Source organism: Mus caroli, chromosome 5 (assembly GCF_900094665.2).
Source record: "Mus caroli chromosome 5, CAROLI_EIJ_v1.1, whole genome shotgun sequence".
NCBI lineage: Eukaryota > Metazoa > Chordata > Mammalia > Rodentia > Muridae > Mus > Mus caroli.
The window spans coordinates 15,920,013-15,935,775 of NC_034574.1; the positions used below are offsets into that span (position 1 = coordinate 15,920,013).

The following is a 15,763-nucleotide window of genomic DNA, read 5'->3' on the forward strand; positions in this document are numbered from 1 at the left end:
AACTCCGAGATCACATAAGCTCCTGCTCTCATCTCATAAGCCCAGACTGCAGAAGAAAACAAAACACACATCTACATAAAGCACCTGTTAACATGCCAGCCTGTGTGATGCCCACATGTTCAAAACAAAACAGCCTAAACGCTGTGCACTCACACCTGGATTTTCAATGGTACATTAAATTTAGTCTGCAGAGAACCATGATATTTTTAAATATATAAACACTAAAAAGGTGAATTATTTTAAGCTTCTTAACAAACTTTGAGCAAAATCTCAATTTTTTTTTTTTTTTTTTGAAGCAAGACTTTGTGGCCACCATATGTAGAAGATCAACTGTTTAGTTTGCCCAGGATGACCCTCGTTTAAACTAAGTCTACAATGCAGGCAACCCTGAGTTGGGCAAACTTTTATGATGTTATAAATCTATACAATTGCAGTAGTGTAGTATCAACATATGTGAAGTACCTTACTTCCAACCCACATAGTTTAAGAAACACAATAATAAATATTCTATAATGTTAGAATAATTGACATCAGAATTTTGTTTTTATCATAATCAACAAGTACTGATTCTTTTTTTTTTGATTTTTAATATTTTTATTACATATTTTCCTCAATTACATTTCCAATGCTATCCCAAAAGTCCCCCATAGCGCCCCCCACTTCCCTACCCACCCATTCCCATTCTTTTGGCCCTGGCATTCCCCTATATTGGGGCATATAAAGTTTGCAAGTCCAATGGGCCTCTCTTTCCATTGATGGCCGACTAGGCCATCTTTCGATACAAGTACTGATTCTTTACGTTTTTATTATACTCAACATTAAGTTTATTTACAAGTATTCCAAGTTTAACTTTTCATTATTCATTAAAAATTCACTTCTCAGATTAACAAACCAAACCCCAAGTCACAAAATGTATAAATTGTACTCCATCTTATAGTCAGGGTCTCATTTTTTTCTCTCCTAAAAGGTCTTATCAGTGTTATATCAGCAATTCTCAACCTGTGGGTCATGACCCCCTTCAGGGCCACATATCATATATCCTTCATATTACATCATGATTTATAATAGTAGCAAAATAATAGTTACAAAACAGCAGCAAAATAATCTTATGGGTAGGGGTCACCATAACATGAGGTGGCGGCACCATCTGAGAAGTTGAGAACCACTACCCTAGATGAACAAACTAAGAGTTTAAACTTAACTTTCCACCACTCTCAGGCCCTAGGAATTTGAATGCACTAAGAGCATCACAGGAGGAAACCTGGCCATTGGTGTGGCTCGGTGAAGCAGTCTTTAACCGAGGAAGCTTACCAACCTGAACTCTCGTGAACACACAAACCTCTGTTAAATGACTGCACGCCTGTCCTCGGTTTGAGATCTGCCTGTGACAGCATTAGTCCTGAGAGATCTAAGGCTACTAAATCGTGAGATTCGGGCTAAGGAAGAGCCCTTGCCTCGCCATTGTAACATACTGGGACTGATTCCCACACAGGTGGAGAGTAAGAGGCAAGGGAAGACAAGACAAGAAGTAAAATCAACTTACATTATAAGACACAAATTCTGCAAGGGTTTTAAAAGGTAACAAAAGGCATTTTAGTGAGGTAATATTTCTATGTCATACAGGCAAATAAATTTCCTGTGCATACATTTATTTAAATAAGATATGTAAATATCACCTAGGTCACTAATCAGTTCTAAACACCAATGAATCTTGGTACCCATGTACAAACAAAAAGACAAAAATACTAAGACATTATTAAATTGTGGAAATGAGATGTGGTCTTCTTTACTACACCAAAGAATTAACAATGACTCATTAAATAATGTACATGGTTTGCCTCGAGAGGAAGAAAAACAGCCTTTAAAATGTCTTTTTCAATGAGTGAATGCTTCTAAAGTAGTAAGTGTAACTTGATACAAGCTTCCCCAAAGACACGAGTTTGATTAATACACTTGAATAGCAAAGTCAAATGAGCTTTTTGTCCTAAATGCAGGAATTAAATACCTTATACAAAAGACACCAGTAAAGAACACTGTCTAAGTCAATTTAAGGGCAATTTAGGAGATAGGGAAAATGTTTAAGTCTGAAATTAACAGTCAATTTAGCTAATATGTAAATGTAATATATTTGAAATTTCTCTTTCTAATCATGTCATGTAATGTTTTTATAGTCAGGTAACTATTTCCACTCCACAGAAAAGAGGGAAAAGGCTGGATGTGGTGGTGTGCACCTTTAATCCCAGCACTTAGGAGACAGAAGCTGGCAGATCTCTATGCGTTTGAGTCTAGCCTGGTCTATATAGCAGTTTCCAGGACAGCCAAAGCTACAAAATAAGATCTTTCAAAAAATAAAGGGGGCAGAGGTTGGGCCAGGTACAGATCCATAACCCAGCCCCAGAAGGTGGAACAGAGAGAGCATTAGGAATTTGAGGCCAGCTGAAAAAGAGAGAGAGCGTTGATAACCAGTGGTAAGTTTTAAAAGACAATGGCTAATAACAGGGAACCAGAATTATTAAAAACATTAATACTCAGTCCTTGTAAAGTGTGTTTAAATATAAATAAATTAATGTAACACTAACAGAAAAAATGGGTAAAACGTGTTAGGAGTAACAGTGCTAAAGGTATCATTACTCAACTGTATCAACTGATCTGACTGGAGCTGCTGCTTCAATGACAATGATCACTTCACTGATTAAAATGCTTTATTAATCCAACCTAAAATGAAGAAGTGCAACATTTAACCCACCATGACAAATCCATAGGAAATTAGGATTAGGTAGAAAAAGTCACTTGAAGTTTTGACCATGATAAAATATTAACGATGATGTATTCAAGATGAAAAAGTATTTACCTCTTAGTAAAAACATACGAACAGCAAATAAACAACAAAATGCATGTGCTTTTCATAAAAATAGACATGGTTCTTGATTTTAGTGACCCCCATTTTACTGTAACAATGTGACATTCAAAATTTACTCACTACAGTAAAGTTAAGTAATACAACATGAAAATAAAACCTCAATTCTCTAAAAACCACCCATGCTAGTCCTACTATGACTGAGCCAAGAAAGGAAAAGACAAGGATCAGAAGACTAAATATTTTTAAAAGAAATGACACAAGACTGTAGCTCATAACACTCCCCCATTGTAGATAGGTACTCCTACTTCAGGCACAGTTTTAAGTCTTTCAGATCACATCAAAAGAATAAGGCCCACAGATCTGGAATGGGGGAGGAATAGGAACAAGTAACAGGCAGGCACAGCTGCAGCAGCTCTAGGGAGTTGTGTCACATCACTAAGACCACACAGGGACAGAAACCAGAGGTAAGGTATAGTGTACATGTTCCGTGAAGACTGCATCTTTACTAAAATCTATCTCTATAGTTCCTCTATATTTGGGCAGGGGGTAGATAGATCTCAAAAAAGCATAAAGACAAGAATGATACACATAGTCATATTTGCAAAAATCTGTATTTACACGGTGCCATTCCGAAGACATATAACATGAACAGATAAAAAATGCTGAGCACTGTTTTTTCTTTTATTAATCTATATGAATACACTGTTGCTATCTTCAGACACACCAGAAGACAGCATCAGATTCCATTCCAGATGGTTGTGAGCCACCATGTGGTTGTTGGGAATTGAACTCAGGACCTCTAGAAGAGTGGTCAGTGCTCTTACCTGCTGAGCCATCTCTCCAGCCTAATGCTGGGCATCTTAACTCATTTAAAAATACAAATGAAACGCAGGACGAAACTCAGCTGGTAGAGTGTCTAGCATGCAAATATGCAAACCTCCCAGTTCAGCCCCCACCCGACAATGCTCAATCTAACTCTCCCCTGAAGTCTCCCTCTCTAAAAACTAGATTATCATTGCTGCCCTTTTACTTCCTTCCTATATTCTGTTTCTAAAAAAGACTAACAAAATATCCGAAATAGTAGATAAATAAAGGAATTACTTACACTTGAACTACAAAGCTATTTATTAACCTCTCCTCATACACTCTTTAGATAAAAGAGCAATCCCTGTAACACCTGCATGACACAAAACAAAAGTGCAGCCACTGTAAAAGGAGATCAGGAACAGAGAGTTCCTAAGACTCAATGCTGTTTGTGTTACATAGAAAGATCACTCCAACAAGAGGGCAAAAGGATGAGGGGTTTTAGAACATGAAAAATAGCTTACAAGAGACAACCTGTTATTTCCCAAAGTATATTCCTTCAAACTACATTTCTATAATCAAGTAATTTTAGAAAATCCTTTCTGCATTAGAGGTTCCCACGTATGCTAAATGTCTGCGAAGGCTCATAGCAAATAAACCGTATTTGGCCTAGGAATGCAAAAAGTATTTTTTATTTCAAAATCTGTTTATCTGTAGTTGTTTCAGTGCCCCTATCAACACCCCAAGACATTAAAAGTTCTTCTGAATAGTAATCCATAAAATACTTTTGAAAAAGACACACACATTTAAACTTGTCTATCAGCTCAATTTAGAGTAAACAGAAGTAAAGGTTAAATGCTGGCTCTTCAGGCCAGCAGAGTAAGCAGAGGACCTAGTGTCTCGGTAATGCTCGGTTGAGGGACCAGTGCCTCACTCTTAGTAAGTGGGTTGCCCATCACATTACTGTAGTGTGTGTGTGTCTGTGGGAAGGGAAGGGGAATTGGGGGCAGGGACTAGAATATATGTAGATATGCCGAGGCACATACAAGCGTGCACCGTGGGGTCACAGGACGACCCATGGGAGCTGACTCTCCTTGAAACATGGAGGTAGGGGCCAGGGGTCAAGCTTTACACGCCTTCCTATGGTGCTTTGATATGTTTGACCCAGGGAGTGGCACTCCTGGGAAGTATGGCCTTGGTGGAGGAAGTCTGTCACTGTGGGAGTGGGCACTGAGACCCTCCTACTAGCTGCCCTGAAGACAGTCTTCTGTTTGCCTTGTAGAACTCTCAGCTCCTCCAGCACCATGCCTGCCGGGACACTGGCATGCTTTCCTCCAGGATAATAAATAATGGACTGAACCTCAGAGCCAGTAGCCAGCTTCAATTCAATGTTGTCCTTTGTAAGAGCTGCCTTGGTCACGGTGTCTCTTCACAGCAATAGAACCCTAACTAAGACACTTTACCTGCTGAGCTATCTCCCTGGTCATCACATTCTTACTGATGCAATCTAACCACCATGCACATAAAGGAAAGTGCCACAAGGGGGAGCTATTCCATGCCATATTTAGCACATACTTTCAAAGAGAAGAAAGTGGCGGAGGGAGGAGGGGTCTACCTCAATCATAATCACTCTTCACCATAATTTCTGAGACACAGCCTGTCACAGAAGCTGGAATGTTCAATCTGGCCAGTCTGGCTTGCTAACTGCTCAGGATCCTCCTGTCTCTGCGTTCCCAGGACTACAATTACAGGAGTGCTCTGCCACCATGGTTGTGAGAGACAGAATTCAGGTCCTCATGCTTGCACAGCAAGCGCCGTAAGGCCTAAGACAGCTCCTCAGCCACTTTATTCATTATATTTTTAAAATAGCCATAAGTTCAATAAAATTCATTTTTAAATTAATGACAGAGAAATATACTTTCCCAATTACAGCCTCTGATACCTGCCTCTAATAGATTAGATATGTGCAAGCACTGTATTTTATATATATGAGTGCTCTGTTTGCATATACACCCCCATGCTAGAAGAGAGCATCAGATCACGTTATAGGTGATTAGAAGCCACCATGTGATTGCTGGGAATTGAACTCAAGACCTCTGGAAAAGCAGCCAGAACTCTTAACTGCTGAGCCATCATCTCTCCAGCCCCATGCAAGTTCTTCTTAACCCTAGCCAACTGTAACGTTCTCTCTGACTGACCCTTACCACATTCCTTGTCCAGTATTCTAACCACTGCTCACCACCATTCTTTCTACACTCAGCTTCTGAGAACAACTTTCTAGGTTCCACGCAAGAGGCCTGTGGGACTGATCTGCCTGGCTTATTTCACTTAATGTAATGCTTTAGTAAATGACAGACTTCATTTATAGCATGTCTGAATTTCTCTATCCTTTCACTAGATGGTAAGACTGTCTCCCTTTCTCAGCTATCATAAACAATGCTAGAATACAGATCAGTGCAGACTTACCACATTCTCCTTCAGATATACCACCTGAGCTGTAGGGCCACAGGACCACACAAGGTGAAAACAAGGGTTTCACTTTGACATACTTAAGGAACTCCATACCACAGTTTAACTAACGGCACTGCTGACAACGTTTTCCCCAACAGTACATAAGGATTTTCTTTACTCTGTCTCAATAGTACTTGTTGCCTTTTGTTTTATAATAGCCATTATACTTTTTAAGGTTTAAAAAGAAAACACACACTTTTAAATTACGTTTACATATTTACTTGAAGGTGGAAGAGGAATATGCCCCACAGCATGCATGTGGCAGTCCAGGGCCAACACTTCTCTCCTTTGCTTCATGTTTTTGAGACTTCATGGCAAGGGTCCTTACCCAATAAGCCATCTCTCAGGCCCTGTTCCATTCTAAATGGAGTGAAATGGATCCATGGTTTGGAATGTGTTTCCCTGGTGATTAATAATAAAACAACAGTAGAATAAAAGCACAGGAAGTGACCCACATGTATGATCAACTGGCTCACCAACAAGGAGAAAATATAATGTGCCAAGGAGTGTGCATCTCTTCGGCTCACGCTAAGTCTTCTGGATGCCTGCTGTATTTACAACTATCAACCTTGCTTACGTTCTGAATTTTTAAAAACAGAGTTTCACTATGCAGCCATGCTTGTTTTGATACTGGTAATCCTCCTGCCTCAGCCTCCTGAGGACTCAGATCACAGGCATGCCCACCACACCTGATTTTTTTTTTTAAGATTTTATTTATTTATTTTATATATGTGAAGAGTACACTGTAGCTGTCCTCAGACACTCCAGAAGAGGGCATCAGATCCCATTACAGATGTTGTGAGCCACCATGCATGTGGTTGCTGGGAATTGAACTCAGGACCTCTGGAAGAGCAGTCAGTGCTCTTAACTGCTGAGCCATCTCTCCAGCCCAAATCCTGATCTTTATATCCTCCTACGCAACCAATCTGAGATGAAGTTTAGATTTAAACGTGCAAGAAAAAGCAGCTTCCAGAAGAAAATTCAGAAGAATATTTCATTGTCTTTGGGGTAGGCAAAGATTTTTAAAAGAGGACACAAAATACATTAGTCATAATTGAGAAAAATTATATTTTAGATTAAACTTAACTCCTAGGCATCAAAAGCCATTATTAATGATAAATCAAGACACCAAGTGAATATTATTTGGCTGAACAAAAAGACTGATCTACAATACTTTTTTTTTAAGTTACTAGTTAGGAAAAAAGCAAATTAAAAAAAAAAAATGGGCAAAAGAGTGGAACAAAACTGTTCCAAAGACAGTATTTAACTATACAACAATACTTAAAAGGTGCCTGGCACACAGTCATCAGAAAAAAATTAAATTAAACTACAGAGAGATAGTACTGTGAGTCCCCACAATGGCTAAATGAAAAAAAGATGGACCAAAAGTATGGTCCACGCTGACTGTAATAGAAACTGGTACCAAGAGCTTTTAAAAACCGTCATTAATCTATCAAAACTGTATATCTGTGCACTTCTTCTTACTGATAGTCAAATGATAGGTATATCTTAACAAAAATACATGTGCACATTGAGCACATGAACAAAAGTATTCACAAAGCCCTGCTGTAATAACACCAAAAGAAAAACAACTGAAATGTCCACTTACAGTAGGTAATCAGGACAATTATGACACATACCTCAAGTGGAATATTACAAACAGCAAGAAAACAAACATTGCTATCTATAAGACGGATGTCACAAACAATATTACAAGGAAAAGGGTAACAACATATGTATCATTAAATGACTTCAAAAATATGAGTTCAAAATATGTAAAACTGTTTGTTTTAATTCAGTATAATGGTTAGTTATCTGGACGTTTATGTGTGGGCTGGGAAATGGCTTGACGGTTAAGAGCATTCACTGCTCTTTCAGAGGACTGGGGTTCAAGTCCCAGAACCCACACTGCAGCTCACAGCCATGTGCAACTAGCTGAGGGGATTCAACAGCCTCTTCTGACCTCCACAGACTCTTTCACACACACAGTACACATACACACTCTACACACACATACACACGAGATAATAGTTTTATAGAACTGTACATATTTAGGTGTTAGGGCTTGAGGTTAGCAGATAGTTCAAGACTAGTTCAAGAAAGCCCTCTAGCCACTTTCATCTCTAATGTGTATACTTTTCCATGTACACTCTATCCTTCACTAAAAGATTTATGGAAAGAGGAATCAATTCCTAGAAGGAATAAGGTTAAGAAACGCAGCTTTTAAAACTAGGTGTGCTAAGCACGTGTAATTCCAGCAATCAGGAGGTAGGGCAAGGCACCCAGGAATTTAACTCCAGCCTTAGCTAGCTATGAGAGACCAGGTAGGCCACCCCATGTTTCATGAGTTCCTATTTCAGAATAAACAAACAACAACAAAAACAGAACAGCTCTTATCGGAAGAACAAGAGACTAGAAATAGAACTGATCTAAGAAAGTGTGCTCACGGGCCAGAGTGAGCAGGGGCCGGAGCGAGCAGAGGTCCTGAGTTCAATTCCCAGCAAGCACGAGATGGCTCACAGCCATCTGCACAGCTACAGTGCACTCACACACATACAATACACAAGTCTCTAAAGAGAGAGATAGAGAGATAGAGATAGAGAGAGAGAGAGAGAGAGAGAGAGAGAGAGAGAGAGAGAGCCTGCTCACTTTCTCTTCACTGCGCTGTCTTCTGGACTCCGGTTCATTAGCCCAGTACTTAAGGACAAGCCCAAAGCTACGCCCACTCTAAAGACAACAGTCTCAGTTATCTACACCTTTTTACTTGAATTGATTTCTTAGTTTTGAATTTTCCTAAACTCTTAGTAAGAGAAAATGAAATAAAATAAATGGGTTGGCTAGTAATGAATGTTCTATTGCTGCCTTATCATACATTCTAAAAATATTTCATTTCCAGTTCTCAAATATGCTACATTAGGGAATAACCTTCATACACACACATTAAAATTTAAATATTGTTATTCTCCATGCTACTGTATGCTGCAGAATACACACCAAACATGCTACTGGGAACTAGGGGTGGAAACTATATCTTGAACATATAGTATTTTTCAGGTAGAAAGTGTATCCTGAACATCAACTGAAGGAATATAGCAGAGCAAGGAGAAGCCAGAAATGAGGATTAGATTTAGTGCTATTCCTAGGAGTGCTGACAACCCTAAAATAAACTACTTCTCTCTAGTCTGTTAGCTAATCTCACCTTCGTAGAGAAACATTAGGAGAAAAGTTCACCACGATCTGAGATTTTACTGTATCTTCCCCATAAACTAGAATGTTAGATCAGTCACTACCAGAAAAAAATTTTAAAAACTAATCGAGCTGGAGAGATGGCTCAGAGGTTAAGAGCAGTGGCCGCTCTTCCAGAAGCCCTGGATTCTTTCCCCAGCACCCACACGCACCCACATGGCAGCTTACAGCTGTCTGTATCCTCAGTTCCAGGGCACCTGACCCCCTTACAAGACACTGGCTCTAGATAGGCTCCACATCAACTTTTTGTCTCTGGTTTCTAAAATGAAATTCTGTAGAAAAGATTAGGAAATGGAAATGAGCTTAGATTATTGTGGCAGTTTAAATGAGAATGGCTCCTTCTTCAGGCTCAGATCTCAATGTTTCCCAGTTGGTGGACTGTTCTGGAAGGATTAAGGGGTCTGACCTTGTTGAAGAAGGTGTGTCCCTAAGAGATCTCAAAGGCTCAAGCCAGGCCCAGTCTCTGTGTCCTGCTTGTGGATCAGATGTAAAGTCTCAGCTACTGCTCTAGGAACATGCCTGCCTTCCACTTCATTTCCCACCATGAATCATAGACTCCACCTCTAAAACCATAAGCAAGCCTACAATTAAATATAAATACTCTCTATGTGTTGCCTTGGTGACGGTGTCTCTTCACAGTAACAGAAAGTGACTGAGGCAAATATGCACTAATATTTTCATATCATTACATACTAAGTAGTGATTAAGTCATACTCCAGTATATTTTACCAGCCAGCACGTATTTAGCACCTGCTTATTTGATAGACCCAGTGCTAAGCACTTACAGGGCATTTACAAAGAGGATAATAGTAGGTGATTTACAGGGTTAGGGTTGCAGAGTTTTTGTTTGTTTTGTTTTGTTGAGACAAGGTCTCTTCTACATAGCCCTGGCTGTCCTCGAACTCACAGAGATCCACTTGCCTCTGCCCCCCAAGCCCTGGGATCAAAGGTGTGTGCTACTACACTACTACACCTGGTTGATTAATAGGTTTGAAAGCAACTATGAACTGGAAAACACCTTGTTAAATTAATTTCACTTAATTCAAGTGAAATCCTTATCTGAAAGGGGGCGGGAGGACAGAACCTTAAGTATTTCATTAACTGATTTTTAAGTAGAATAAAAAGCGAAATTGGAGGCTGGAGTGCTGACTCAGCGGTTAAGAGCACTTCCAGAGGACCTGGGTTCAATTCCCAACACCCAGGAAGCTCAACACTGTCTGAAACTCCAGCTCCAATTTTGACACCTTCACATGGATACACAGGCAGGCAAAATGCCAATGCACATCAAAATAACAGTAAGATAAATACTTTCTTTAAAAGGAGAAATTAAAATTTAAACTTGTAAACTCACACCAAGAAGTTACTCTCAAACAGTTTCACTGGACTTTTCCCATTTTACCTCAAACCTACAGTAAAATTAAGAGGAAAAACACAAGTCTATCTAAAATGTACAATTAAAAGCTATTTTAAAACAAAACTAAAGCCTCTTACCTGAGCATGAAAATTGGACATAGTCGTTGTTTCTATATCTTTCTTTCCCAGTATCTCCATTTTCACTGGTGAATTGGGAAAATTATATGAAAAGTAGTCTAAAAAGTCAGGTAAGTATGTAGCTGCCCCATGAACAATGCCCATTACATAGAAAGCCGCAGAGCTTTCGTTTTCACTGAACACTAAACCCACAAATTCTTCTGCAAATCTCTGCATCTCCATGGGAGACAGGCAGGAGAGTTCATTACTGTAGGCATGGATGACTGCCGCGCCTCCGTTAGGCTGCTGCTCGATGTGAATGAGCTGCCTGAACGCCAAAGTGTCCAACCTTCTAAGGTTATTCTTATCGCTGGGCTCCTTTAATGACACAAATGGAAAGTCGCTGTTATCAGGAATTTTTGAATCACAGTTTTTGGTATCCAAATGTTTTCCAATGCAATCCTTTCCATTCTCACTTATGATGCTTTGGGCTTCTTGCTCCTCAGCAGACAGCAATCCTGAACAGATGGTCTGAATAGATTTGCTATACATTTTTGGACGCTTCCGTTTTTCATTCTCTTTGTGTTTCTTTTTCTTTTTCTTCTTTACTTTTTTAATTTGTAAGTCTTCTATATTTGTTTTTGGTTTCTCCTTCCCACCTGTTGGGAAAAATTTTTTTTGAAACTCCATATTTTAATTACTTAAAAAAAGAAACATGCTCTTAAGAACTGTTCTATAATATATAAGTTTACTTGCGATGATTCTGAAAGTTCAAATTCAGAGAATTTGCTTTCTATTCAAATTGTACTTTGTCTTTCTCTCTCATCCACCTTCTGCCTTTACACACAAGCACACAGACAGTAGGCTCTGGACTGCTAATCAGACAGCAGATGCTGAATGCCCACTCAAATAATGAGTCAGTCGGGCTCAGAAAGTGTCACCTTCAAACTGTAAAAAGCAGAATCAGAAACCAGTAACAACAGTAACCTTCAGGGAGTTCACATGGATAGATTGTAAAATTTACTTTATCTGAGGTTTAAAAAAATCATACCGAGATGCCAAGGAGACTAAAAAAACAAAAAAACATGTAGATAGAAGTGTTTGCACACTCTAACACCGGTGTCACAATGCAGAACCCACCAATCTCTGCGCACCTCACTCAGTAAGCTGCATGAGCACTGCCCTAAGTCCGACACAGCACACAGCGGCCGAGTCAAGAACCAGTGGGTAGGTACCTGTGATGGTTTGTATATCCTTGGACCAGGGAGTGGCACCATCTGAAGGTGTGGCCTTGTTGGAACAGGTGTGACCTGGTTGGAATGGGTGTGTCACTGTGGGTGTGGGTATAAGATCCTCACCCTAGTTGCCTGGAAGTCAGTCTTCCACTAGCAGCCTTTGGATAAAGATGTAGAACTCTCAGCTCCTTCTGCGCCATGCCTGCCTGGATACTGCCATTCTCCCACCTTGAAGATAACGGACTGAACCTCTGAACCTGTAAGCCAGCCCCAATTAAATGTTGTTTTTATAAGACTTGCCTTGGTCATGGTGTCTGTTCACAGCAGTAAAACCCTAACTAAGACAGGAGAAGACAACATCAGAATCCATCCCTTCTCATACCCTAAACTGCAATGATGCCCAGGTGCTAGGCAAAGAGACAAAGAAAAGAGAAAGCCGTGACAATGAACGGAAGGACATCACAAGGGTGTATACTAAAGAGTTTCTGTGAACAAAGGCATCAGACCCAGGGTCAAAAACCAGCAAAGCCAGGAATAAAAGACTATTCTAATCTACGCGGGCTACTTAATTAGAGGACCTCAGTGTACATATAAGCACACACATCATTTATATACACACACAATAATAATGTGTGTGTATATTTTTCTATTTCTTATATAGAAATAAGCAGACTATGAAAATATTATGTATATTGTAGGAAAATGCGGTTTCCTAAGATAATTATGAAAAGGACAAGAAAGTAACAGTTCAGATAAAAACCTTGTTTCTCTTCTGTCCTTTCTGGGTTTGTTCAGGGGTAGGGAGGACGTGGACTGTTTGGTTGAATACTAGTGTTCACCTGCTTTTCTGTCTGTACCACGTGCATGCTTGAGAGCAGGAAAGGGAGTCAGGGCTAGTTGTGAGTCTCCATATGGGGTGCTGAGAATGGAACCCAGGTCTCCTAAAAGAGCAGCTCTTAACCATGACTCATTGCTCGCCCCTTCAGCAGAGTTTTGCTGTTTTGATTTTTAAGACAAGGTGAGCTTGAACTCATGACGATCCTTCTGACTCAGCCTTGAGGGACTATGGTGCTGAGGTTGCAGGCCTGAGTCATCACACTCAGCTGTCTTACTCCATTCCTATGATAACGTTCCATAGATAAAATTATCCCAAACTGCCTTGCTTAAGGGGGTGGGAGGACGTTTTTTGAGATGAGCCTCAAACCTGATATCCAGCTGAAGATAGCTCTGAGCTTCTCCTTCTTCTTTCCCAAACTCTGAGATTAGCACCATGTACCACCATACCCAGTATTATGCAGTGCTGAGGACAAACCCCAGGGCTTCCTGCAGAGAAGGATGGACGGTATCAACTGAGCTCTATCCCCAGCTTCTTCACATGAAATTTTCCATGTTCACATAGCTCTTATTTCTTTACTTTTCAGTACTGAGATGATCTACATATTTTCAAAACTAAATCTCTCAGGCCAATTCAGAAAAGACTTGACTTCTCATAAAAACCATCTACATATAGTATCTTTCCTTTACATAACACTCTTACATTTTGTGTGTGTATGTACACACGCATCTGTGTACATGCAAGCCTGCGTGTGCACTGCTATAGCATGTGCTGCAGTCTGAAAACAACCTTCAATAGTAGGTTAGGTTCTCTCCTTCCATGTAGGTGTCAGAAATCAAGGGATCAAATTCAAGTCATCAGTCAGGTGTGGCAGCTATGCTTTTAATCCCATCACTTGAGGTGCAGAGGCAGGTAGATCTCTGAATGCAAGGACAGACAGAGCTAGAGAGACCATGTCTTGGGGGGGAAAAAAAATCAAGTTATGTAGTTTTACCTTCTAAGACAACTCACCAGTTCTGTGGATGAATTCTTAACTATGCAGTGAAGAACAAAACTAACATGACTACTACAAGTAAAAACAGAGCCAGTCAACATGGATATGTCTGTAAAAGTCCTAAAAAGTAAAATGTTCATTCTCTGAAGAGGCTAAACTAACAGTTCTCAACCTGTGGGTCTCAACTCCTCTGGGGATCAACTATCAGATATCAAGCGTATCAGACATTTACATTTTGATTCATAATAGTAGCAAAATTAGTTATGAAGTAGCAACAAAACAATTTTATGGTTGGGGGTCACTGCAATACGAGGAACAGGTCACAGCATTAGGAAGGTTGAGAACAATGTATTCTACTGAAGTATGTACTTCCAAAATATCAGATCAGGTAAGCATCATAAAAACAAAAGCTAGGGAATTGGTTGCAATATTTGTCTTGCCGGGCAGTGGTGGCACACACCTTTAGTCCCAGCACTTGGGAGGCAGAGGCAGGCAGATTTCTGAGTTCAAAGTCAGCCTGGTCTACAGTGAGTTCCAGGACAGCCAGGACTACACAGAGAAACCCTGTCTCGAAAACAACAAAACAAAACAAAACAAAACAAACAAAACAAAGCAATATTTGTCTCAAATAAGAGAAGCATCCTGATCAATTCCCAGCACTATTTAACAACTGCTAGCTCCTGACCTCAGGAGGTAGAGGCAGAAGGATCTGAAAATTCAAGGTCATCTACAGCTACATATTGGTATCTACCAAAAACATAGGACCTGCTTTTAACCTATATGCTTGCTCATGGGGAAAACATGTTTGACGTATGACAAAATTTAAAAATACTAAAATCAAAATGTCATTTTTCTTGTAACTTATTGTTGAGATTTGGTCTGTTGCTATGTATTGTTATGCTAAGTGCAGGCTCCCAAGGCCTAGTTGCCCTAGAGATGAGAGTCTGCAGGTACACCTAAGTGACACTATGTGACCTTACCCCCAAGTTACCCCTGCCCAAGTTATTTCTGTTGTGTGAATAAGGATGCCTTCAGCCTACAGCTGGGCAGAACTGAGATAGGAGGGGACTGGTGTTCCTGGGCTTGGGGTCAAAGGAGACCTCCAAAAGAGAGGAAGAAGGTAGAGAAAGGAGAAAAACACCATGGGTTACGAGTCAAGAAAGCATGGTTAGGAGGGTTGGCCAATTGGAGTTAAGAGCAGCCCAGATGAAACATAGTAACTCACGGTTACTAATAGGAAATAGATTTTAATAGTATAGAGGGTAGACATCTGCCCAGCCTTAGTGTTAATAAAGGCTCATTAATATAAAGGTCGTGTGTGTCTTTTATCCAGGAACTAAATGATCAAAGCTGGGGAGAGAAGCCCTGGATTGAGAATATTTTCTACAACAACTTAATTTTAATGAAGTATGTAAGGTGGCTGGAACATACCCACATGTCCAAAAATAGTTGGTGGGCTTTGATAGAAAAGGAGAAAACCCAGTAAAGTGTTTGTAATGCACCTGCTCCTTTAAACTACTAAGAACAAGAACCCGTTCTGTAAAACGATGAAATTTTTCTATTAAAATCTTCTCACATGAATTCCCACTTGTAATTATGTATAATATACACACACATATATGTGGAGTCATATAAAACAATACAATTTTTTTACACATTTTCTTTCTTTTTTAAAATCACAGTCTTGCTATCTAGGCCAGGATACCCTAAAACTCTCTATCTTGTCCATGCCAGCTTGCCACCATGCTCAGGTTCAATACACACACACAAACACACACTCTCTCTCTCTCTCTCTCTCTCTCTCTCTC

General features: G+C 39.9%; 1 protein-coding gene across 1 annotated transcript in view; it reads right to left on the minus strand.

Annotated features, from left to right (window-relative positions):
* Rsbn1l (round spermatid basic protein 1 like) overlaps positions 1–15,763 on the minus strand; it is a 58,608-nt gene that overhangs the window by 14,263 nt on the left and 28,582 nt on the right. Inside the window, exon 3 of the mRNA XM_021163592.2 lies at positions 10,913–11,550. Within this exon, the coding sequence (XP_021019251.1) occupies positions 10,913–11,550 (638 nt within the window). The remainder of the gene's footprint in view (positions 1–10,912; positions 11,551–15,763) is intronic.